Below are 26,591 nucleotides of genomic sequence, written 5' to 3'. Positions count from 1 at the left end.
ATTGAGGGCATGAGAGAGGGTTGCTGGGGGCGGGGGAAAGATAAATACTTTTAATCCTCACTCAGCTCCCTGTTGCTATGGGGAGAGAGGCACGTCTGCTCGGCTGCTGCGTGGAAAAGGACGTGACTCCTCTCCCGCCAGATGGACTTCTGCCAGCGGGATGGGTGGGCAAGAGGGAGACTAATGGGGGTGGACAGTCCACACCACCATTGCAGCCAGGGCTGGCATTTCAGTTCACAGGAACCCAGACGTCCAGGGCAATGAGGCTGTCATGGGGACGCTTCGAAGGCGGGAGGAAATGTGACATTGGACCTACAAGTGAAGGTTCGTTTTCCGCGGGGATCCTCTCCCCGGGATTCAGAATGCAAGGTGTACAATCTCTCATACACTCTTGCACGGCAAATCAGTCCGCACAAAGAGCATTCGGCACTCTGCCCTTCAGCATGAGAGGAAAAACGTATGAAGTGGTGTGTCGAAATGTAAGCACAGAATTTGACCGAATCAAGCTGTTCACAGAATCACAGAATTGGAAGGAACCACAAACCACCTGCAAAGCAGGAATTTCAACTAAAGCATCCATGATGGATGGCCATCCAACCTCTGCTTAAAGACCCCAGAAGAAGGAGAGTCCACAACATCCTGAGGGAGTCCATCCCACTGTCTCACAGCTCTTACTGTCAGATAGTTCTTCCTGCTCTTTAGTCTGAATCTCATTTCTTGTAAAGGGGGAGGCCGATAGAAGGGAATGCTACTTGCCGTGGGTCTCACAAAGAGGCTGAATAACTGAGGTCACTTTCTCCTGGTCTCTGTATCTTGTTTACAAGGAAAAGGCATTGTGTTGGGGTTGTGTTTTTTTTTAAGTTGGCACAGTGCACAAAGGCTCCACAGGGGGCCCAGCAGAAGCATTCCTACACTCCCCCAATGGGTTTATTCCTTTGTTTCAAGGAGGCTGCCTGACGGAACCTTTCATTGTCGAGCCAGTTATCAAACACCAGCAACGCACAGCCAGAATGCAGAGTTGTACACGCAGGTTAGGAGCAGGACTTGAGAGGAACAGCATGTGCCGCCTTCTCCTCTAGAGGAGGAGTTTATGATCTTCTCAAATATGGGGTCTCGCCCTACTCTCCCTTCCCCAGCAGTCCTGGCAAAATACTGCTAAACCCCGTTACACTGCAATTAGAATTAGATAGAAGCCTTTTAAGGCTCAGGAAAAGGGGGCTGAATGTGGCCCTAGAGAATCTCCCAAGGTTACACCCATCACCCAGCCTGATTCATAATCTCTTCAAGTGTTTCTGACTGGCCGGAAAAGTGTCCTTAACTCTTGAGTAAGACTTTCCCTTGCCTGGATGGAGGACACAGAAAGGTGGTGTGCATAAAAACTAGTGTACTGTACACAGATGTGCTACTCTGCCCACTTTTGACTCTCACCCACCTCACCACCGGCTCGTGGCCCTCAGGAGACAGCTCAGAACCTTGGGCTGAAAAAAAGGTTCCCTGCCCCTCCTTTAGGGGACCTAGGTAAAGGTAAAGGGACCCCTGACCATTAGGTCCAGTGGTGGCCGACTCTGGGGTTGCGGCGCTCATCTCGCTTTATTGGCCGAGGGAGCCGGCATACAGCTTCCGGGTCCTGTGGCCAGCATGACTAAGCTGCTTCTGGCGAACCAGAGCAGCGCACAGAAACGCCATTTACCTTCCCGCCGGAGTGGTACCTATTGATCTACTTGCACTTTGACGTGCTTTCGAACTGCTAGGTGGGCAGGAGCTGGGACTGAGCAACGGGAGCTCACCCCATCGCGGGGAATCGAACCGCGACCTTCTGATCGGCAAGTCCTAGGCTCTGTGGTTTAACCCACAGCGCCACCCGCGTCCCTTAGGGGACCCAAATGCTCTTCAGGACAAGTGCAATAATAAAGCAAGGCAAACAGGGAACCCGCAGTTCTGCTTGTTGACTTTGCCACAGGGTGTGTTTTACTGCTCTCAGGCAGAAAAGAACAACACCCAGCCTCTCTCACACGCTTTGCATTGAGCTTCAGAAGGGAAATAATTTGTTCTACCCCCACTAGCTGAAGTTAGATAGGAAGAGGCTGGGACTGGAGGGATGTTCCAAGAGGCTCCATTGGACAGCATCAAAACAAGAAGCTGTTCCCTTCCAGAGCTCCAATGTTTGGCATTGATGAGGACAGAAGGGGCTCCGCATGGCAAAGCCAAGGTCAAGCTGCAATCCTGTGCACTTACGAGAATATGCAATACTGAAAACAATGGGGCTTGCCTTCCAACTAAATTTATGGGCTGTTGCTCAAAAGCAGAGCACAGCAGGTGCTGGGTTCAAATCCTTACAGCATAACCAAGTGGGGCTGAGAGACAGACTGATCCTGGAGAGTTTTTGGCTGTCGGTACAGACAGTAATGGGCCAATGATCTGATTTGGACCAATGGACCAATGATCTGATTTGGCAGCATGAGATGGTGTTGGAGGGAAAGAAAAACAAGGAGGTGACCCTAAAATTTTGGTTTGCCTCGAGGAGCATTATTGAGTCAGCTCTCCATTTATGTGTGTTCAGGACATGCATATCACCACAAACCTGGAAGTAGCACTTAAAGGAGCAAAAATGGCCCCCAAAAGAGTATGAAAATGGCAAACTGGTGTGAAAACAGCATCTAGCAATCCCACAAGCCTTTGCAAGTGCAATCCAAGGAGCACTGCTGTTTTTTTCAAGGGTTTCCAGAGGGTCTCTGCAGACTTTGTCAATGGTGTTCCCAATATATGCGATTTCACTTAAACGTGCAGTGCTTTGGAATGTAACCCCCGCATAAATGGGGAGTTGCCTGTATTGATTTGAGGGTTGAACTATGACCCCAAAGACCCAGTTTCGAATCCCCACTCAGTTATGAAGCTCACTGGGTGACTTTGGGCCAGTCAGTCTCTCAGCCTGCCCTACAGCGGATTCTTTCAGGCAGCATCAGTACATTCAAGCCCTTTCTTGTTTTTTTAAAAAAAGTTTGACGTTGCCCTTGGGTCCTGCCTGCGGGCTTCCCATAATAGACATCTGGTTGGCTCCTGTGAGAACAGGATGTTGGACTAGATGGGCCATTGGCCTGATTCAGCCAGGCTTTGCTTACGTTCATAATAGACTTATCTGCTCTGTTCTGGATTTAGAAAGAATTGTTCACCCAGAGAGCTTGTAGGCATGGAAGAGAACATGTTAAACAACGCCTCCCCCACCCGGCAAAAATATATATTAAAAGATACCTACAGGTATGAGGTAAATTCTGGTGAAGTCTCATTCGTATCAAGCCTCGTTCCCCCCTTCTCCCAGTAGTGGCCTTTGACGGCGGTTGGCGGTTCGGTGATGTTGCAGGAAATGATCACGTTCGAGCCGGCAGTCACCTCGGGAGTGGCTGAGATTTTGGCCCCTGCGTTGTCGATATTTTGGGGGAAAGAATGAAGGCAAGAGAGAAAGTTAGGAAGACGTAGCCAAGGCGGGCTGCTTTCAGAAGAGAAAGGGGTGGTGGGAGAGGACACCGTTGCAGCGTGGAGTTCAGTCACCTGTAAGCAGAGGTAAAGTGGCCTACTTGTCACATAATGGCTTGTTTCTAGGCCTGCCCCAAACTGCCTTCCAGAGGCATTGGACTACAACTCCCAGTGTGCTGGCTGGAGCTTACATGGGAGTTGTAATCCAAAGCATCTTGAGGGCAATGGCATGGGTAAGGGCCTAGCCTACGCTTTGCCTAGCACCTAACCTTAAAGCCTCAAGTTATGTGCTTGTTGGTCATATGACTGTGAAAATGTGAAGTGAGCCCCAAATGGGTTCCAGCACAAGCCTCCAGAGAGCTTAGGAAGCAGAGGCAGCTTCCCATGCTCACGGCTATTCCAGTCCAGTCCGATGCCAATGATTGCTACCAAGATTGAGAAGTCAAGCAGGTTTACATGCACATCTGGCCAGTTTGCATCATTTCTTCTGGGTACCAAGTTTGCGGGTTTATGGGGGGCGTGTTAAAGAGGAATTAGGCATTCGGTACACACACTCCACCCACACCCAAACATCTTGGATTCTATCAAGCGACTCTCATGAAGTGAAACTGCACCACCACGTGCTCTGCATGTGTAAAACAATTTACAAAATGGCCAGGTAGCAGCGACAGCAGCAGTCTGCTGAGATTCTTGAAGCTGGAGGTATGGCGAAGAGGCCGGCAACTTTGGTAGTAGCAGAACTGCCAGCTGCCATGCTCTGGGTGCCAGAGGGATATTCCTTACTCAGTACCTTTTGAAGTGCAGTGAAATGCTGGCAAGGAAGGAAACTTACAGCAACTGGTCTGCGCCTAAGGACCACTTGTTCTCAATGCCTGGGTCTCATGTGACAGTTTTTACATTTCGCTGCAGCCAGCGAGTAAACGGTCATGCCCTATACTGGCCTGAGAAGGAGCCATTTCATATGAAACCACCTGGAAACAGGGACCCAAACCTTTGAAGAGGTAACAGTTAAAACAGGCAGCTTTGCCCCCACCTAAAACAAATCCCTGGAGCACCCAGATTGTGGCCAAACAGAGTTTCAATTTCAAGGCAAATTTTGCAGACATTCCCCCACCCTCAATAACCAAACAGATACTTGACAAATCCCCCACCGAGCCCTTTCTCCTCAGAGACAGGGGACTCTACAGGGCTGAAAGACACTCTTGAGATTTGCCCCTCCGAAAAGAAGGATATTTCCATTTACCAAGAAACATTATTATTATTTATTTTTCCAGCCATCAATACAGCAGTGGTTTTCAAAGTTTGGCATTTAGAGTCTGGTTTCTTGCACTGAGTTCTGGACACCTGGCAGGGAATTCCCAGTCCACTGCAGAAGCAACTGGGGGGTTTGAAAAAGATAAATATGGACCTACCGATAAAACCTCTGGGGGACTTGCAGTAAATCGGCAAAGCGATTCATGACTCCCAGTTACAAATTGAATTCTTCCCTGCCCTAAACCATGCTGCTGATAGGAAGGAAACTCAGGGTAAAGACTGCTGCGTGGAAGGAGTTCAGTTTGGTTCTGAATTTCGAAAACAAATCCCTGGACTCCAAAATTCTTACATTTAAATGCTGTATCCAACTCTGTCACACTCGGAGTGAACCCACTGAAATTAATGGCCCTAAGTCATGTATGTCCCTTAACTGGAGTTGGATACAACCCTAAACATATAGCCCCATGTTCTCTTCGTTGGTGAATCTTGGGAGTGCCAATAAAAATTAAAAGCAGATCCCACAAGCCTGGTGCCTGCATACAGTTCATAAGTAGCCCTTGGCCAGCTCTGCTGGGTGGCACCGTAACCCCGTAAGAGTAGAGTGTGCACTTTAAACCCATTCCTGAGCATCACAGGGAAAGAAAGCTTTAATATCTGTCTTTATGGATCTTCTCATTAAGGAACCCCCAATAAGCTTCCAAGGAACACAGGAAGCTTCTTTCTACTGAGTCAGGCTCTCCATGGTTTCAGGCAGGGGGACATTCCCACCTGGAGACGCTGCCACCGGGGAATGAACCTGGGATTTTTCCCTGCATGCAAAGCAGATGCCCTGCCAAACGGAATTTGAAAACCACTGACCAGAGGGCAACGAGCAAGGGAGGACACTTCCTTTTGTAAAAGCATCCAAACTGAGGCACGTCAAATTCAATGTGCTTGCTCAGCGTTTCGGCCACAAAAGACAAGCCGTTTCTCTTGTCGCTGGACAATCTGGACTTTCAGCTCAGCACAGAGTGGGGGGAAGGGGGAGGAGAGAAAGGGGGAGGAGGCAAATAAGCTAAAACTGGTTGTTCCACAGCACAAACAACTAGACGCGCCCCCCCACCCAGTGCTGCACAGAGACAGTGCTACGGCCATTTCAAAAACGGTTGCAATCACACCACAAGCAAAACAAGACCGTTTCAATCCAGCTCGCAACAACCAGTAACCTCTAGCAAGGTTGGAAAGCATATCAAAAGCAGGGGTGGGGGGGAAGCAAGACTGTGTGTGTATACAGAAAGAGAGATACGCAGGAAAACGAGATGAAAAGAGGTTGGTTTGCTGGAGGCCGCCAAAAGCAGAGCCACTTTCAATTTTGCATTTCGGAAAAGGAACACCAAGGAGGACAATGTTGGCATTCAGGGTCCAGAAGCCAGAGGGATCGGTCAGGACGGTGTGGTTCTGATGGGGAAGTTACAACCCTTTTTGAGTAGGGCCACTCACCAGGAGTGAAGGGGAGGATGCGGGTGGGGTTGGGGGAGATCTCTTGGATTTCTACACAGTTAGGGCGGGAAGGTGCAGCAGGGTTCTCGGGAAGCCATGGGACATGGGTGAAAGGGGTGGCGGGGGCGTGGCAAAGCTAAGAGACACGGCTGTGTCCAAGCAAATGCCACCGCCAAGGGGGATTGGGGCAACTGCCACTCACGCTCAATGACAATCACGTTCGCCTGGGAACGGATCCACTTGACTTTGGGGCTCTTCGACAAGTGGTTGCGGTCGGGGTCGTTGCTGGCCCGGCACTCGTAGGTGCCCGAGTCGTTGAGCGTGAGGTTGGTGACGTAGATGGCGCTGGTGGAGTGCTGCTTGTAGGTGGCGTTGATTTTGACCCGGTCCTGCCAGGCCCCGTCCCACAGCTGGACGGCTGTCTCGTTGGGCTCAGCCCCCTCGAACCACCACTGGATCTCGGGGATGGGGCTACCGACAGCCTCGCAGTGCAGCTCCACACTGTCCTCCGTCAGCTTCTTTTGAGACAGCGGCGACTTTATGAAGCCAGCTGCGAGGCGGGGTGGGGGGAGAGGCGTTAGTGCAAAGTATTATTAGTGCAAGAGAGAAAGACAGTGAAGAGAAAGAGATCAGCAGCCTTTTAAAAATATATTAAAGAAGAACCAGCATGGTAACTCACATCGGCTCACTCACTCCACAAATGGCCACTTCTATTACATGTGCGGGTGGCGCTGTGGGTAAAGCCTCAGCGCCTAGGACTTGCCGATCGCATGGTCGGCGGTTCGAATCCCCGCGGCGGGGTGCGCTCCCGTCGTTCGGTCCCAGCGCCGGCCAACCTAGCAGTTCAAAAGCACCTCAAAGTGCAAGTAGATAAATAGGGACCGCTTACCAGCGGGAAGGTAAACGGCGTTCCGTGTGCTGCGCTGGCTCGCCAGATGCAGCTTGTCACGCTGGCCACGTGACCTGGAAGTGTCTGCGGACAGCGCTGGCTCCTGGCCTATAGAGTGAGATGAGCGCACAACCCTAGAGTCTGGCAAGACTGGCCCGTACGGGCAGGGGTACCTTTACCTTTATTACATGTAGCTGAAAATAGTGAGTAAGAAGAAATTTTGTCCTCCCCTCAAAAGACAGGGGTGGGCGAGTGGCTATTGCACGCTCTCCGTTATTAAGTCCCATTCTACTTTTTCAAGCTTTGCCTGCACAAGAACTTGGGGCCTACAAGGAACTGGTGGAAAACTAGACAGGAAGCACCACAAGACTGGATTTACACTTCTTGCTGTTTAACTTGCATCCCACCGAGACTGCTGCGGCAAGTCCTGGGTATGTTGGGTCACTGTGTCCTTATTAGAAGGCTTGACATGCTTCCGAGGCAATTACAGAGCCTTCAACAGAAAGGCCACATGCAGAACTTTGGATGTGCTCAGAAGAAGGTGAACAAGCCAACAGCATCGCACCTCCAGATGCTTTACTTATGCAGCAACACAGCAATCAGGGGCTCTCAATCCATACCCATCCCAAACAAAAAATGCTGGAAAATGGACTGTTTTGTTATTTATTTGCTCTTTATATCCCACCTTTCCTCCAAGGAGCTCAAGGTACACGGCTTTCCCCCTCTCCATATTATTGTTGCAACACCCTGTAGGTTAGGCTGAAGGGCAGTGACTGGCCCCAGGTCACCCGGCAAGCTTCATGGCTGAGTGTAGATTTGAACGTCAACGGTGTTAGAAACTGAGATATAAAAGCTAGGAGCTAAATGGCACTTTAAACCTAGGTTGTGGGCGCAACAACGGAATGTCTAGGCATTTTTTTATAAGAAGAATACAAAGCTGAAAACGAATGAACTGCAGCTAAAATATCATCTTCATTTTTTTCACACAAGTCTAGTCCTTCCCGTGCCCAACCCCCTAATATTCTAAAGAGGGTCTCTTTGCCGGTCTTCAGAGAGTAGCTGGAAGTGGGGAGGCAGAAAAAGGTTCTCCTTTCCTTCCACTCTGCAGTTTTAATCTGAAATCCTAGGCGCAGTAATGCCCCCAGAGCTCAGAAACTGCTTTCGCAAAATGCGCCTAGAACAAGGGAGTTTCAAACACTGAATGCCAGTCCCTCAGGTCCAAATCCATCACCTTTAACCACTGCACCACATTAGCTATATAATCAAAGCACAGACAGCTTTATCTCAACCAAGACATTCTTGTCTTTCTCGTGTGAGAAAGTTGGCACACTATTGTGAAAATCATGGGCCCTAGGCAAGACTGCTGAGAATGGGAAAAGGTGGTATACTGCACCCAAACCGTGCTGTGGAAGTCACAGGGCACAGGTTAGGGCCTTGGTAGATTCTTTGATAACCCCAACCCAGAAGATATCAGAAGATAAACTAAAAAGTACAGGGTTAAGTACAGAGATTTCCACAGGGGACCTAAACATGTGGATCACAAGCTTGTGAGCCTTTACTATAAACAGTAGCCAAAACTTGCCCAAGTTTTGCATTTAGCCAAGAAAGCTAGTATGTTCTACACTCATGGTGTTTAGTTGTCTTTGCAGATTTCATTTTTGGACTGATTTTCACAGAGCAAGGCAACTTACAGCAAAAGGGTTTACAGAGAAGCTCTTAGCTTAGAAATCTTCACTTCAGTCCTATGCTCGCCTAAACTCAGAATCACGCAAAGCACCCATGTAAGCAGTGGCTCCCCAATTTTCTTCCATTTTGGGGGCAGTGGGATGAGCAGTTCAGGTGGGGATGCTCAGGCAGGTGTATTTTCATAATAATAATAATAATAATAATAGACAGCTGCTTAAGCCCTCACTGCGAAAGACTTCCCACTTGCTTTTCAGTTCCGGTTACTGGTCTTCATTCCCTTCTGCAGAGAAGAGGGAAACAGGGGAACGAGTCATTAAGAGGGAAGCTAATGACGGGGGACATTTGAGGCACCGTGGACGTCAACTGCCACACAGTTTAGCAATTGTCGCAAGAGTGTTTGCCCTTGCAGCAAACCCAGATGATTCCTTCCAGGCATGCCAAGGGACAAAGACAAGCCTTGCTACGCAATTATCAGAAAGCAGAGCACCCCTCCGACAGGGAGCACGTCCTCACATGCCCCATGCTGAGGTGAACAAGCATGCCTTGGCCTCCTTCGCCAATGGTCAGTTGACCCAAATTGGGTAACTCTTGGCCCGCAGCCTGGCCATAGTGACTGGGTGCCATTGTGTGGGGTTCCGATTCCCGGTGCGGCAAGCCAGCTCCCTCTGCGCTACTAGCCAACCTGCCGTGCTGCGTCAGACCTCAGTGTGCTCGCTCACTCGACTGCGCAATCGGATACAATATGCCCTCGCAAAATCTTAGCGTAAGCCAAAAATTAAAAACTGAGCAAGAAATAAAAGTTCAGGGAATCTTTTCTTAACCAAGGCTGGATAAACCTTGCCCAAAGCAAATAGCATTAAGAGCCAGAACAATGCCGAGGCTACCCAGGGGAAGAGAGAGTGAACAGAACATTGAAGCATCAAGAGGGACTAGATTTAGAATGCATGTAGGGACATGCAAAGGGTGGCGCTGTGGGTTAAACCACAGAGCCTAGGACTTGCCGATCAGAAGGTCGGCGGTTTGAATCCCTGCAACGGGGTGAGCTCCCATTGCTCGGTCCCTGCTCCTACCAACCTAGCAGTTCGAAAGCACATCGAAGTGCAAGTAGATAAATAGGTACCACTCTGGTGGGAAGGTAGAAGGCGTTTCTGTGCGCTGCTCTGGTTCGCCAGAAGCAGCTTAGTCCTGCTGGCCACATGACCCGGAAGCTGTACGCTGGCTCCCTCGGCCAATAAAGCGAGATGAGCGCCGCAACCCCAGAGTCGGCCACGACTGGACCTAATGGTCAGGGGTCCCATTACCATTAGGGACATGCGAAGCTGCCTTATACAGAGTTATAAGGACCTTCTGCCTAAGAATGTAAATAGAGCCAGAGCCCATCTAGTTCAGCATCCTGTTCTCACAGTGGCCTACGAGATGCCTGTGGGAACACCATAAGCAGGATCCGAAAATAAAAGCACTCCTGCAGTTTCCAGCAACTCTAATATAAACTCTAGTTACTTGTCAAGACAATATGCCTTTTAATTGTTTTAGCAACCAGGCAGAGTATGCAAGCCTGTCAGGGAAACTGTTGCAAAACCTTATTCATGCCTTGGGTTTTAAAGGTCTGCTTTCTTCAGAAACAAGATACTTTCGGGGCCAGAAGTCCTGCTTGCACATCCATAGCATGCCTCTTTAGAGAAGGTAGGGAAACCTCAAGACAGAGGTCAAATGTGGGCCTCCAGGCTCCTCTGTTTGGCCCCGGGAACTTTTCCTAGGTCTCACTGGTCCTCCTTGACACACTCCTTAACTGTTTTTGCCTAGCTTGAATGTGTCCTTCAACTTGGAGGACAGAGGGTGTGTGTATTGAAAACAGCCTACTGTCCCAAAGGTTTAAATCTGCACACCTCTGGCTTAACGTACCATGGGCATGCCCTATGTGACCTCAACCAAAGAATCTAAGGTTAAACTCTTCCCAGTACATCATATGCAAGAAAACTGAGTCACCACATCCAAGAGAACTTTAACTTGCTTTAGTCATGGGAACTGGTGGGTTGTATCACATCCTGTACAGTCAGGGCTGGCTATGTTGCCTGGTTTGCTACCTGGAAAAACCCATGTATGGGGTGAGGAACCTGTGGCCCTTGAGACATCACTCGACTCCAAGCCCCATCACCCCCAGCCACAATGGTCAGGAACAATGAGAGTTCAGCAAGATCTGGTTGGTCGCTGGCTCCCCACCCCATGTCCTGCCCTGCAAGCTTCCCAGAGATGTAGGCAGAGAAGCTCCTTTAGACAACAGGGATGGGGAAGTCCAGGTCTGAGGAGGAGAAATTGGTCCTCTAGGCCTCTCCTTGGGTATTTTTTGAATCCGTCTGCTTCTTACCTGCCTGGATGGAGGATAGAGATGTATGTCTATCCCTGTATCTCTCTGGCTTTCTCCCCACCCACTTTGGGTGGGGAGACAAATGTGGCCACCAGCCTGGAAATGCCCCCCCCCCCCCAGCTTACAAAACGCAGAGGTAAACAAATTATTGGGAAATTATACACACTCAAGAATCCACACATTTTTTTAAAATGTCCCCAAATCCGGCCTCCAAACTGGAACAAGCAAATGAAGAGCTGCAGGCAAACCTGCAGGGCTGAACTCAGTTCACTGGGCTCTGAGTCTTGTTCACCCATCAAAACACTTTAAAAAAAAGAAAAGGGAAAAAAGGCACTAACTGCTGGCTGAGGCACTCGGGAAGGAGTTTGTGCCAACAGCCAAGGAACTGCCATGCTCTGGGAGGCAGAGGAGGAGAGAGATGGTCATGACAGGATTTTTTCTGTTCCTTGCATAGTATGATAACTCAGGAAATTGTGTGGTGGTAAATTCAGGGCAGGAACAATAAGAACCTACTTCACACAATACACAATTTATGGCTTTTACTGGTTTTGGCTCTGCGCTTTACAGAAAAGCGACTGAAAAGAGTATATATTTTTTCAAATAAAGTGGGGTAGAAATTAAAGAAACAAATAGGTGACTTGGGGCAGCACATGCTTCCTTCAGTCAAAGAAAGTTTATGGGAGGGGCACTTTGTGAAGTACATTGGGCTGTACATTAGTCATGCACTGAGTAGACCCACTGAAATTTAGAGGACAAGGCTTGAAATTAATGGATATACGCCAGCCATGCACTTTATTTTCAATGAGTCTATTCCGAGCAGAATTTTGCTAGATCCACCCCATTACAAACAATTCCAGCTAGGTTTTAAGCTTTAACTGGTGTTCAGCTTTCAAAACCGAAGAGACTTTGGTCACAGTAAAATCAAAGCACTATGTCACTCCAGGTTTACGAAGCTTATTTAAATTTATGGTGTTGGCTTTATTATTATAAACCACACCGGCAACAGCTCTGTGGCTGAAGGGCAGCGGAGAAATGTGTTTGATAAATAAAAGCAGTTAAAAGGTTAGAAGGGCCAGCCCACTTGCAAAGGTCGGGCTGGCTAGACAACCCAGCTGGTGTCTACTCCCAGTAAACCCCAGAATTCACATGGGAGGTGGGTTCTAAAATAGCGCACGCTGCTCTGGGCTACAAAACATATTAAAAACAAGGTACGGCAAAATGGATCACTAGCCAACAAGGAAAGGTGCAGAGAGATTAGGCATGTGGGCTGGCTAGCTGATGATGGACAGACTGGCACATCCCAATAAGGACTGGCTTGCTTTGCTTTATGCAATTGGGACAAGTCACTTTTCCAGTGAGAAGGAGGGTAAGAGGGAGAATGACGGCCAGTCTTAACCACAATGAGTCTCAGCCTGGGACCTTCTGCATGCAGAACAAATGTTCTACTGCTGATCTGCCACACTTTGAGCTATGACCCTTTTTAACCTTAGTGGGAACATTCACAGGTACCCTATCCTACGAGAGCTGAACCACACAATTTCCCTCACCAATAAAAAATGTGGCATCCTGCTCCTAGCTCCTACACAGGATTTACTGCTTGTCGGAGCAAGCTTGTTTGACTGTGGAGGTGCACAGCTTGCAGGCCAAGGGAATAGGGAAAACTTGCCAGGTTCTCAGGGAAGTAAGTCCTCGATGAGGATGGAGGAAACAGGCTGGATCAAGAGAGGGGCAGAACGATGTCCCAAGAGAGAGGAGGATACTGCCTAGCCTCCTGTCCCGCTCAGCTGTTTATGCCCAGCTCTTATATACCCTGCCCCAAGGAAAAACACATGATCTGCTCATTCGCTTCAAAGTAAAGTCACCTTCAACTAAAAACAGACACTCCCCACTCTGAGCTGAGGGGAGGAGCTGGAGAACCGCAGGGGATCTCTGGCACAAATGTAGCCACCCAGCCACTGGCTATGGCCAAGTGCCAGGTCCTTTCACAGATATAAAGCATGGGTTTTGACCCCTTTTCCCGGACCATTCCCCCCCCCCCCCAGTTACAGCTACTAGGCTTCTTTGGACAAAGCACAGCACAGCCTAAGCCTCCATGCAATTTTCTGCATGCCTGGGACTGGATGCTCATCTCATATTTTAGGCTAGGGCTTGGGGAACTGTTTCCAGCATTAGGGGCCACATTCTCTTCTGGGCAATCTTCCAAGGGCCACATGCCAGTAGTGGGCAGTGCAAAAAGTGTGGAGCAGTGAGTGGCAATTTTCTCATTTGGACCATAGGCTGGTTTCTACACCCACACAATTCTGGAGATCAAGAGCCAATATCAGAGTTCAAGGGCATATTCCAGTCAGGCAAATGCAGTCAAGGAGTGTGGGAAACAGGGCTGGTGAAGTCTGCAACCTAGGGAGAGTTCTGAGGGCCAGACAGGATTGCTTGGAGGGCTGCATTTGGCCCCCAGGCTCCCCATCTCTAATTTTAGGCCATGAGGCATCCTGACTAAACTTCACTCTTTGGCACTTTAGAACCGAAACAACATCAAAAACAGATTAAGTTGAAGAAACCTGGCATTTCTAAATACGCCCAACCTCATACAAAGAGATGGTTTGGGGAAGAATTCATTTTTTCAACAGGGCGGAGGCTTCATGTTGCAACTAACCCAAGGCTGCAAATCTAAAACGGCAGCTCTTCAACAAATGTAAGCAGCAATTTTTTTAAAAGCTATTGTTTTGCCACTCAAAACCTGCCCTCTGAACCAGCTGCTTGCCCTACAAGGAGACCATGCTAAGACAGCATGAAGATTCAGGGGCAAAAGGTACAGATCTGTCCAGATATTGGGATAATTGTGAAACAAGTGAAAAACTTGCACTTTCTGCAAGCAGTGCAAGATGGCATTTGGAAGTGCAAACTCTCTGAAAGGGACCTGAGAGATGGTGAGTGGACAAATCCAAGGCGTAGTATCCCACAGCTGCACTTCGAAAGTGCCTAGATAGCAAGCAGTAGGACAGCTGGACCAGCTCAGATAAGCTCTTACCCAGGTAAAACCCACACAAACCTACCCCAAGAGATGCATTTAAGAAACAACTAACTATAAACACCAACTCCCCCCTCCCTCCGATGTCCCCACACAATTAAACTCTGGAAGTTACTCCCACAAGTAGTGATGGTTACCAACTTGAAAAAGAGGATTACACAGATTCATGCAGTATAAGGCTATTAACAGCTACTGGCCACAATGGCTACATTCTCTCCTCCACTGTCTGAGGAAAGCCAGTTGCAGGAAACTGCAAGTGGGAAAAGCACTACTGCACTCAGGTCCAGTTTGCAGGCTTGCCAAAGTTGGCCACTGTGAGGGTAGGATTCTGGAACGGGTGTGCTTTGGCCTGATCCAGCAACCAGGCTGTTTTGATGTTCTTAGATGTATATGGCTGATACCTCTGCAAAGCAAATCTAGACAGGAGAAGAGAGGGCACTTCCTTGTTTCCCAGGCTGCTTTCACCTCCCACGGAGAATTCCTTGAGCTTCAAAAGGTGTTTCTAAGTTAAGATAGGACACAAGAGGCTGTCAAACGGATCTAATAACAAAAACTCTCTTGTGTGCTTTGCAGCTTAAAGCAGGACAAGGAACCCCTGCAGCCCTTCAGAAGTTGTTGTGACTCCCAGCTCCCATTATTCCTGACTGGTTATGGTGGCAGGAGTGGGCTCTCACCAACTTGGACAGCTTTCAAAAAGGATTAGACAAATCCATGGAGGAGAAGGCTATCTGTCATGTTCTTCCACTGTCAAAGGCAGTAAGTGCCTCTGAATACCAGTTAGTGGGGATCACAGGCTAGCCATCCCTGGGTGAGGACCTGCTTCCAGATGCATTCAGTGATACTGGGGTGGATGAAACAATATAGCCCAACAGTTGCGGCATCTCTGAAGCATTTACAACAGCTTGTAAGCAAGCAAAGTGTACCCGGAATTACACAGATGAAGAGAGCCGCTAAAGGGTTTGGTGTTTCACAAGACGGTTGCTCTCAGCCTCCCATTTTGTAGCTCAAGCCTGCTAGAGGTTTTTTCCCCCACTAAAAGCCGGAAGGGTAACTATAAAGCTGCACCACATGATCGCTCTCAGAGCAGCTAAGCTAATGATCTGCTCAAAGATTGGTCTGATCAAACAATAATCTGTGGGCTTTTACACAAAGGTCAGCATCTGCAGCAAGAGTTATCCCACTAAATGATTATAGTCTCAATGTTTTTCAGCCACCTTCATCAAACTGGTGTCCCCAAGATGTCTTAGCCTGCAACGTTGGCTGAGGCTGATTTGGAAGGCACCAGGGTTTGGTGAAGGCGCCTGTAGAGTAAGACAGCAGTGCAATTCAAGGAACCCGTTTGTCTGGGCCTTGAATGTGGGTAGACAAAATCATGCCTGGCTGAGGGGGAAAATCCAGCTTCAACTGCCCATTCGCAAAATGGGAAGAACAATTACCTCCCTTACAAGGTTGTTGCATGAATTATGTCCAAGTGCTCTGTAACCAAGCAGGGCTGCGGTTTCCACTGCTCTGAAAAATAAGCAAGGAATCCAATCACCCATGCCCTAAGTTTGCAAGGTCATCTGCAACCTCACCCCACTAAGACCATTCATTCTGGCCTATTTCATGCTGTGGGTTGTGTGAGTGCCCACCTTGTCTGGAATCCTGCTTCCCATAGAAACCACGTAGATACCTCTGGGGAGCCTGCCCTCAGGGCAAAAAAGGAAGACCGCCTCCAAATCCAGAGGATTGCTATAGTGTGATAGGAATTTTATGGTCTTAGATATATGGCAACGTTCATAACCACACGTACATAGATCAGCACAGGAAAGCCAACCTGGAACCATTTTGATTCCTAAACTGAGCAAATGTTTCTCTGCATGGTCAAAATGGAAAAGCCTCCCCATTGTCTCTTCCTTCAAAAATCCTGTCTTAATCTGTGTTTGAATAAAGGTGTGAGCCTGTGGCGTGGCCCAGGAACTAAGTATTTATCACTACAAAAGACTGGCCAGGCTCCCCAGGCATTCCAATCAAGTAACCTGCCAGACAGGAGATAAACAAGGACAAGAGAAAAACAACATTTAAATTTCTGTGATGTAGGTGGGATGTATCCGAGGGGTGGTCTTAGGTTACACCCCTTCTGTGATGTATGCATAATGTTTCTGGGGGTGGTCTTGATCTAGAGGATGGGAATTTCAAAAGTCTTTATAAACCCTTGCACAGCATTTTTGTGGGTCCTCTTCCTCTCCTGCGTGTGAGGGGAGCACCCTGTTGCAACAGATCAATAAAGATCAAGCTTACTAGCTGCTTTGCTTCTCAATATTCTCTGGTTGGCCTCTGTTATCTTCTCCTACCAATAGGGAACCTACGTAAGGACTCTATATGGGCTCTTGGATACCCCATAAGGGAAAAGGGCATATTTTTATTTACAACAATAGCCACTGTGGCAAAGAGCCACTCATACAACCATGAATATGTCAAACACTTTTCAGAAGCTACTGAAACCAGAGGTCATCGTCCAGACCATCACCCCTGATGTACAGTGTTCTAAGCCCTTCCAAGCCTATGGAACAGGGCAGCAAAGATATTTAAATCCACACAAATGGCTGATCTGTTTACCACCCTGTTGTTGAAAGATGACTAGGTGAACTCCAGAGCCCAGAATGTCTTCACGGGCTTAGAAATGCCAGCCAGACTCACGGGGATATTCTGGGAAACCACTTGCAACAAAAGCAGCATTACTAAGGGGGCCAGGAGAAGGAGACGTAACAAGGCCGGCTTGCCAGTGTGAGGCAGGTTCTAAGCCTCTCACGGGAAAGGTCTTTAAGCGGAGAGCTAATTAAATACCAGGCTACATTTGCAAACACTTAATCTTGAGGAGCTTCATTGGGTATTAATGCTAAGCTTTAATAGGCCCTAATAAAAATTAACAAGCAACAGAATTACGACCATACAAACAAAAGCCTGTGCAGTGGTGGTCTGAATGCCAGCTGATGAACCCAAATCTGTTTTTGTTTTTTTTTTTTAAAAAATAAGTTTCAAGGATGGTACAGCCTGAGGACAGGATGGAGACACAGATCTAGACCACCACCCTTTCCCCCACTCCTGCAGAGCCTTGAAGTACAATGCCTTCTGTTCCCACCTGCTGCTTTCAGGCCAAAAGAATCAACAATATTGCAGGAGGCTGCAGCGTATTTGTACTGCAGGACCCCTGCCCCACACCGCCAACTGCTTCAAAGGAAGCGGAAAACAAATAAAGATGTCATGAAATACGAGAACACCGTTTTTGTTCAGGGTAAAAAACAAATGGTGGCTTCTCATTCAAGAACCATGCCAGTTTAGATTTGATGTAGCAGCATTAGGTAAAAGTCAGGAGCAGGGAACCTTGGGCCAGGGGCCGATCATGGCCCTCCAGACCTGTCTTCCTGGCCCTTGGAACTCCCCCAGCTGGAACACGGTCCTTTCACATGCCCAGATGGAAGATAGATGTGTGTGTATAGAAACTAACCTGACCTTAACCCACTTCTGCACCTGGTCCTGCCTGTTGCTGTGTTAACCACAAAGGTTGTCCAGAAGGAAAAGTGGCCCCGGGCTGAAAAAGGTTTCTTGCTCCTGGACTAGATGTTTAGATGAAGTGTGGATGCATTTACAGTTCCAGAGAGAAAAACCAGATGCAAACATTATTTCACTCGAACATGTGGCCCTCCAGATATTCTTGATATACTCCCATAATTCCTGGTCACTGGCCATGCAGTTCAATGACTGAGCCAACCCTCTACTAGAAGTTAAAACAATTTTTCTTCTTGTTTTAAAGACTGATGGTCAGTTTCCCCTTTACAACTGGTCAAGATGATGAAAACTTTCCTGTCTAGCACGTACACTGTTAGTAATTTTTTTATTTTACTATTTGGAAATAAGAAGAGGGAGAAATCCTGAACAAGCTGGGAGGAGGAAGAAAGAGGAACAGGCTCAACTGCGTGTTTGCATTAAAAATAGAAAACATAGAAAACCTTAATTATAGAGCTTTAAAAGGGGTGTTTCCATCAATGAACAATCTCACAGCCTCAGAAAAGAAGGGCAGGGGTGAGAAACCAGCTAATCTGCAAAGCAGCAAAGAGTTTCACTAAAGAAAATGATACTGTTCTCAAACCTTCCTCCAGATTTATATTTTGGGAGGATGGGGAAACAAAAAAAAATATTGTCAATGAACAAAGGGCATGATCCTGGGAATGGTCCTTTTCTCAATCCCAGTAGGATTAAGACACCCACACACAGCTATGCTTGGGCATAACTTGACCCAACCTTAGAACATGGTAAGGGTTTTTAAGTCAATGTACCATATAGTCTCTTTCCTACCCTGCCCCAGCTTTTTCATCCCCCTCACAGCCGAAGCCCACAATAAAATCCAATCTCTGTCTTCAGGGCAATGAGGAGCGGCATGCCAAGGATCCCATTTGCCATCTCCATCCTCCTTAATATGGGAACCATTTCCTCTCACCTCTCCTTGTGAAGAGAAACTCAGTCTTCCCACAACCCAGCAGGCATGTCCTGGTAACCCCCCACTGTAGAAAGGACACCGAATCCACGCAAGCTATTGAAAGAAAATGGGCCCTCACAAATCGAGTGCCTTACTCCTAGTGATGTGGGAGGAAGCATTTCATTCTGGCCATAAAGCATTCTCCTTCCTAATGGATTCCAACTGCAAATACAAAGGTGTTTCTTTTTAAACTTTGTTTACTGAATAAGAATCAAATGAACACAATGAATTAGATTGCTCTCTAGGGCCGGGGCTGCCACTGTGGCACCTTTGGGACAGGCAGCCACAGGCTTCCCTACACCCTTTGCTTTAAAGTTGTTTTAACGGTGTATTTTAGACTGCTGCCCCCACCCTGGGACCTTCTGGTGAGCATTAAAACTAGTAATAATAATACAGCTAGCAGCCCCTGCTTTGGGGCACCAGAAAATTTCCCAGGAAGTTACTTGCTTCTACCTGTTCCCATGCTTACAAGCAGCGAAGTAGGGTGGGCAGACCAAAAAGTCACCTTCTATGGGCATCTTACTGCACTGCATGAAGACTGAGTTGGGGGAACACTTGGCAATTCCATACACACATACTCTGTATTCCTTCCAACAGAGAAGCCCACTCCTATCTCTCTTCTGCAAGGGGGAGGTCAGCCCCAATTAAGAAATGAATTGCATATTGTTCAGCCATTGCTCATCACAGGGATGATAATGGAAGCTCCTCCAAGGATGCCTGGTTCTCTTGCAGATGTCCCTGTGTTTCCCCCCTCTCTGGGCATAGGCTCCCAGAGTTAGCCATACTCAGGGCAGACCGACTGAAATTAATGGATCTGCCTAACTTAGTGATACATAAGGGACAGGGAATCAGAGCAGAAGTCTGAGATGTCTTTTCCTGCTAACAACGGACTGATAGCTTTGGTTTTCTTTAAAAGATTTATCCTGTAACAAGGGTTTAGAATTATACACATTTTCTTCTTAGTTTTGTTAAAGACAGGAGATCCAATTGCAAATGCTGAAGCCAGTTCACAGCTTTACCATAACTGAGTTAGTGGAGAGAGAGCAAGAGAGAGATAAAAGAGGGGCATCTGAACATTAATGACATAGTTTAAAAACAACATGTATATCCCTTCAGGCATACCTAGAATACAACTTTGTGCCACACTTATAGGGAACCTCAGGTTCAGCTGCTGAATGTGGCTCCAGGTGTCTCTTATCTGCTCCTTGGGATTCTCCACAGAATATGCCTCTAGGTCATCAATTGCCCTGCTCAATGCCTCCTTTTCATAGGAAGGAGCATTTCATCCCTGTTGCTTTTAGTAATAAATTGCAATTTTTTATTACTGTAAAATCAATTCGAGCCTGCAGCATGAAAGTTCCCCAGCAACTTTCACAAACACTGACCACTGGGCACGCTGGCAGAAGATGATTGCATTTGTAGCAATCACCTAAGATTCGGACAGACCCATCTAGACATGGGTTTTGCCATTTCGGTGAGATCTAGGCCCAAGAAACTCTACCTGTGATGCAGCTGTGAAATTGCATTCTCAACAGCTAGTGGCTTCCAGAAGGAGAGAGCAAGCAAAGTTGAGGCCCCACCCCAACAGAGCCCAAGGGCACCCATATACTCTGTTTCAGGTACAGTGGTGCCTCGCAAGACGAAATTAATTCGTTCCGCAAGTTTTTTCTTCTTGCGAGTTTTTCGTCTTGCGAAGCACGGTTTCCCATAGGAATGCATTGAAAATCAATCAATGCGTTCCTATGGAGACCGTCCGGGGACAGAGGGGAAGGCGCGCGCCTTCCCCTCTGTCCCCGGACCTGTTTAAAGCAAGGGGCGGCGGGGAGAAGATTGCTTCCCCTCTGTCCCCGGAGATTGCGGGGCAGGCAACGGGGAGAAGCAATCTTCTCCCCGCCGCCCCTTGCTTTAAACAGGTCCAGGGACAGAGGGGAACGCGCACGCCTTCCCCTCTTTCCCCAGAGATTGCGGGGCTGGCAACGGGGAGAAGTGATCTTCTCCCCGCCGCCCCTTGCTTCAAAAGAGGTCCGGGGACAGTGGGGAAGACGCGCTGCGCTTTCCCGCTATCCCCGGAGCTTGCGGGGCAAGCTTCGTTTTGCGAAGCAAGCCCATAGGGAGATGCGTCTTGCGAAGCGGCTAAGAAAACGAAAAACTCCTTCGTCTAGCGAGTTTTTCGTCTTCCGAGGCGTTCGTCTTGCGGGGCACCACTGTAAGTGAACAGCTGCATTTGCTATCATGGAAAAAGTAGTGGGGGGGCACAGAAGACTAAGACAGAGCAACATCAGCTTTGCCACCTGTGCACTCCGTCCTCAGCTTGGCCTGCATCTCCCTCACCAAACAAGGATTACACACTCCTGTACACAAATACTGTACACCACCACTCCGATGAGTCTGTGCAATATAAAAGGCTACCCTCCACCTCATACATCATAGTAACATGCCGTCAACTCGTTAAGAATATTGGGTTGTGGCAAATGAATCCATCCTGCCTGCGCAAAGACACAGTGTAACATAACCCAGGTGTAGATTGTAGACAGCTCAGGGCAGAGACCTTTCAGAGGTGAGACAGGTGGTGGTGGGGAGAACTTTCTCATAAAATTCATACTCTTTGTTCTGACCACTTTCTGCCTCTGGCCCTGCCTACCCCTGGCGTGTGGCCCTTGGAAGACTGCCCAGAAAGGAATGCAGCCCTTGGGCTGAAACAGTTGCCCCAATTTACTTGAAACACAGGCAAAATGCTTTTTTTTTCAACTTCCGTAGATGTTTGCTGGTTTCCAGCATTAACATTTTATTTTTATTTCTCCCCGCTGCAAATTTCTGCGTGGCTCGCAGCAGAAAGATACAAAAAGGAGGATACAAAAATTTGTAACAAACCAATTTCCCCAGCCAATAATAATAATAATAATAATAATAATAATAATAATAATGGGCGCCCCCCCAACCCACCCAGAGAGATGGGGGGGGGGAGAGAAAGAGGTCACGCACCTGACTCCCAAACTGAAAGGGGGGGCAGCCCGAGCTTTCCTCAAAAGCGCAATCCCCACCAGCTGAGTCGAATGGGAACCGTGCCAACGGGTCTACTCTGAGGAGGGCTAGATTCGGATTGCAGCCTCACACACACACAGTGTGTGTTTCCCACGTGACCCCCATCGGGTTTGCACCCCGCTCCCCCTCAGATAGGCCTCCTAAGCGTTACTCGAGAGTAAGACCCCGTCGCCGTTGAGACTGATGGCACCCGCCGGCCGCCAGAGGGTCTACTCTGAGGAGGGCTGGATTTGGATTACCGCTTCACACACACGTGTGTTTGTGATTCCCACATTACCCCAATCGGGTTTGCACCCCGCTCCCCCTCATATGGGCCTAAGCGTTCCTCGAGAGTAAGGCCCCGCTGCCGTCGAGAGTGACGGCACCCGCCACCAGCGGGTCTACTCTGAGGAGGGCTGGATTCGGATTACAGCTACACACACACACACGTGTATGTGTTTCTCACGTGACCCCAATCGGGTTTGCACCCCCTCCCCCTCATAGAGGCCTAAGCGTTACTCGAGAGTAAGACCCCCGTTGCCGTCCAGATAGACTCTACTCTGAGGAGGGCCGGATTCGGATTACAGCTTCACACACACACACGTGTGTGCGTGTTTCCCACGTGACCCTAAGCGGGTTTCCACCCTGCTCCCCCTCATAGAGGCCTCCTGGCGGCCAGCGGGTCTACTCTGAGGAGGGCCGGATTCGGATTACCGCTTCACACACACACGTGTATGAGTTTCTCATGTTACCCCATCGGGTTTGCACCCCCTTCCCCCTCATAGAGGCCTAAGCGTTACTCGAGAGTAAGACCCCGTCGCCGTCGAGAGTGACTCTACTCTGAGGAGGGCTGGATTCGGATTACAACTTCACACACACACACACACACACACACACACACACGTGTATGTGTTTCTCACGTGACCCCAATCGGGTTTGCACCCCCTCCCCCTCATAGAGGCCTAAGCGTTACTCGAGAGTAAGGCCCCGCTGCCGTCCAGATAGACTCTACTCTGAGGAGGGCCGGATTCGGATTACAGCTTCACACACACACACGTGTATGAGTTTCTCACGTGACCCCCATCGGGTTTCCACCCCTCCCCCTCATAGAGGCCTCCTAAGTGTTACTCGAGAGTAAGACCCCGTCGCCGTCGAGAGTGACTCTACTCTGAGGAGGGCTGGATTCGGATTACCGCTTCACATACACACGTGTGTTTGTATGTTTCTCACGTGACCCCAATCGGGTTTGCACCCCCTCCCCCTCACATAGGCCTAAGCGTTACTCGAGAGTAAGACCCCGTCGCCGTCGAGTGACTCTACTCTGAGGAGGGCTGGATTCGGATTACCGCTTCACACACACACACACACACACACACACACGTGTATGAGTTTCTCACGTTACCCCATCGGGTTTGCACCCCCTTCCCCCTCATAGAGGCCTAAGCGTTACTCGAGAGTAAGGCCCCGTCGCCGTCGAGTGACTCTACTCTGAGGAGGGCTGGATTCGGATTACAACTTCACACACACACACACACACACACACACGTGTATGTGTTTCTCACGTGACCCCAATCGGGTTTGCACCCCCTCCCCCTCATAGAGGTCTAAGCGTTACTCGAGAGTAAGGCCCCGCTGCCGTCGAGAGTGACGGCACCCGCCGCCAGCGGGTCTACTCTGAGGAGGGCTGGATTCGGATTACGGCTTCAGATACACACGTATGTTTTGTTTCTCACGTGACCCCCATCGGGTTTGCACCCCCTCCCCCTCATAGAGGCCTAAGCGTTACTCGAGAGTAAGACCCCGTTGCCGTCCAGATAGACTCTACTCTGAGGAGGGCCGGATTCGGATTACAGCTTCACACACACACGTGTATGAGTTTCTCACGTGACCCCCATCGGGTTTCCACCCCCTCCCCCTCATAGAGGCCTCCTAAGTGTTACTCGAGAGTAAGACCCCGTCGCCGTCGAGAGTGACTCTGAGGAGGGCTGGATTCGGATTACCGCTTCACAGACACACACACACGTGTATGAGTTTCTCACGTGACCCCATCGGGTTTGCACCCCTTCCCCCTCACATAGGCCTCAGCGTTCCTCGAGAGTAAGGCCCCGTCGCCGCCGAGTGACTCCCCCCTTCCCGCGCTCCCCTCAGGCGACGCTCGCGGCCTTTTCCCCTCACAAGCGCCCCCGACGCCGCTTCCTCACCTGCCCCGAAGGCGCCCCCGACGGCACACAGCAGCGCGCCCGACACCAGCACCGCAGCAACCCAGGCGCCCATGGCCGCTTCTCCTCTCTCGGCGGCGCCGCTGCTTCCCGCCCCGCTTTATGCCCTCGGTCTCCTCCTCAGCCCGCCTGAGGGGAGCGAGAGGCCGGCGGGAGTGGGCGGGAGAAAGCGCCGGCCGCAGCCAACCACAGCAAGCGCGCGGGGTCTGGGAGGGCGCCGATTGGGCGGAGGGAAGCAGGGAGGCCCAATGAGAGCCGCCGGGGTGGAGCCCAGAGCGGCGGTTGGAAGGCTCGAGGGGGGGGAAGGTTGTCGTCGGTTGGCGTTGAAGGACGTGCGCGGCCAGCCAATGAGCGGCAAGGCGGGTCTCGAGGGAGAGGAACGGTTCGCAAAGAGGGACGGCAAAGGGGCGGGGCGTTTCGATGTACTGGTGCGGCAGCCAATAGGTGGAAGGGGCCGCCTGCTTTGGACGGGCGCCGCCTCTCGCCTGAGGGGCGCCGGGGTTGTCACGTACGCAGAGGAAAGGGGCAGCAGCAGCTTCGACCAATCGGGGCCCCACTCTCACGGGGTGCTGTCCAATGAGAACGCGAAGTCTCTAAACGGACACGTGTCCGGACCAATCACAGTCCAAGTTGGCCCGTTGTCTCCGCTCCAGCGCCCGTACGTCTGACGTCACAGTCAACATCAACGGGTGCCGGGGAAGGACAATAGGCTGAAAGAGGCGGTGTTATTACAATTCGAGGCAGCTGTTTGGAAATTTGCTTTTTTTCACCGAAGGTTTTGAAACCGATTAAAAAAATAAAAGTGTGTCGCATTTCCAAATGCAAAATCCCGAGGGAATAAAGTGTGTGCGTGTGTGGGGGGGGTTAATAAAAAATGACCAGAGATCAGCCTGAAAAGGGCTTTAAAATTAGTTTGCTCTTTTAATGGACTTGATGGTCCAATAAACCCTCCATGTCTAGGGGCAGTCTACCTTTGTAAAAGCTCTGGTTTTCCCAGTAGTGATGTAGGGAAGTGAGAGCTGGACCATAAAGAAGGCTGATCTCCGAAGAATGGATGCTTTTGAATTCTGGTGCTGGAGGAGACTCTTGAGAGTCCCATGGACTGCAAGAAGATCCAACCTCTCCGTTCGGAAGGAAATCAGCCCTGAGTGCTCACTGGAAGGACAGATCCTGAAGCTGAGGCTCCAAGACTTTGGCCACCTCAGGAGAAGAGAAGACTCCCTGGAAAAGACCCTGCTCTTGGGAAAGATGGAGGGCACAAGGAGAAGGGGACGACGGAGGACGAGATGGTGGGACAGTGTTCTCAAAGCTACAAACATGAGTTTTACCAAACTGCGGGAGGCAGTGGAAGACAGGAGGGCCTGGCGTGCTCTGGTCCAGGGGGTCACAAAGAGGCGGACACGACTAAACAACAACCTTTGCACACCAATGACAAAGGGACACGAGCACTTCCTAAAGAAGAAGAGTTTGGATTTGATATCCCGCCTTTCACTCCCTATAAGGAGTCTCAAAGCGGCTAACATTCCCCTTTCCCTTCCTCCCCCACAACACACACTCTGTGAGGTGAGTGGGGCTGAGAGACTTCAGAGAAGTGTGACTGGCCCAAGATCACCCAGCAGCTGCAGTTGGAGGAGCGGAGACGCGAACCCGGTTCCCCAGATTACGAGACTACCGCTCTTAACCACTACACCACACTGGCGGATCCCCTCCCAACTGCCTGCCCATCCAGATGTTAATACTTGCCAGATGGGGGAGTTGTGTAGCCCAAACTATCTAGAGAACCAGTTTGGGGCAGAAAGCGGCTCCGGTGCTTTTCAAATGCTTTGATCACTTTCCAGAAATCTCAAATATAATAATTTATAATAATTTATACCCCTCCCATCTGGCTGAGTTTCCCCAGCCACTCTAGGCGGCTCAAAAAGCACCTTAGGCCCCATCTACACCATACAGTGGTACCTCAGGTTACAGACGCTTCAGGTTACAGACTCCGCTAACCCAGAAATAGTACCTCGGCTTAAGAACTTTGCTTCAGGATGAGAACAGAAATCGGGCAGCGGCGGCGCACCGGCAGCAGGAGGCCCCATTAGCTAAAGTGGTCTTCAGGTTAAGAACACTTTCAGGTTAAGAACGGACCTCCAGAGCGAATTAAGTTCTTAACCCGAGGTACCACTGTATTGTTAAAAGCAGTATCACAATCATGGCTCCCTCCCCCCTCCGCAACCTAGGAACTGTATTTTGTTCAGTGTGGTGTGAATTGTTAGTCAATATTCCTCTCTCAGCTCATCTGCGAATGATGCTTGTGAACCTACGCACATGGAGCCTGAACTGGTACTGGATGACCAGGAACAAAAACCTTGCGGCTGTAGCGCATACCGCTGTGAAAATGTCGACCCAGTTTGCAGTAGCCGTGGAAAAAGGCAAATTCCACACTAGGAAAGGAATCAGAAACAAAACAGTAGTTATCAAGAATGCCATCGTAAAAATCTTTGGTGCAACCGCATTTGGAATAGAGCATGTGGCTCTGGTTCTGGCCTTGCCTAAATGTATTCGTTTTGAGGAATTCGTCCGATGAAGCTGAAAGATTCAGGACAGGCAAACGGAAGGACTTCTTCATGCAATGCATATGTAAAAAACTGCATTTCCCCTCCTCCTGTGTCAGGTAT

General features: G+C 49.4%; 2 protein-coding genes across 2 annotated transcripts in view; both read right to left on the bottom strand.

Annotated features, from left to right (window-relative positions):
* BSG (basigin (Ok blood group)) overlaps window positions 1-24,100 on the bottom strand; it is a 41,949-nt gene extending 17,849 nt beyond the window's left edge. The window contains exons 1-3 of the mRNA XM_079961089.1: window positions 23,911-24,100; window positions 6,407-6,754; window positions 3,254-3,413 (exon numbers count right to left, since the gene is read on the bottom strand). Coding sequence (XP_079817215.1) covers window positions 3,254-3,413; window positions 6,407-6,754; window positions 23,911-23,983 — 581 coding nt within the window. The 5' untranslated portion in view covers window positions 23,984-24,100. The remainder of the gene's footprint in view (window positions 1-3,253; window positions 3,414-6,406; window positions 6,755-23,910) is intronic.
* The window catches only part of MADCAM1 (mucosal vascular addressin cell adhesion molecule 1), a 179,274-nt gene that overhangs the window by 101,645 nt on the left and 51,038 nt on the right, over window positions 1-26,591 (bottom strand). The gene's annotated exons all lie outside the window — the stretch shown is intronic.

Source organism: Podarcis cretensis, assembly GCF_951804945.1.
Source record: "Podarcis cretensis genome assembly, chromosome: 18".
In the NCBI taxonomy this organism is placed as follows: Eukaryota; Metazoa; Chordata; class Lepidosauria; order Squamata; family Lacertidae; genus Podarcis; species Podarcis cretensis.
This window is presented reverse-complemented; position numbering and strand designations above follow the sequence as displayed.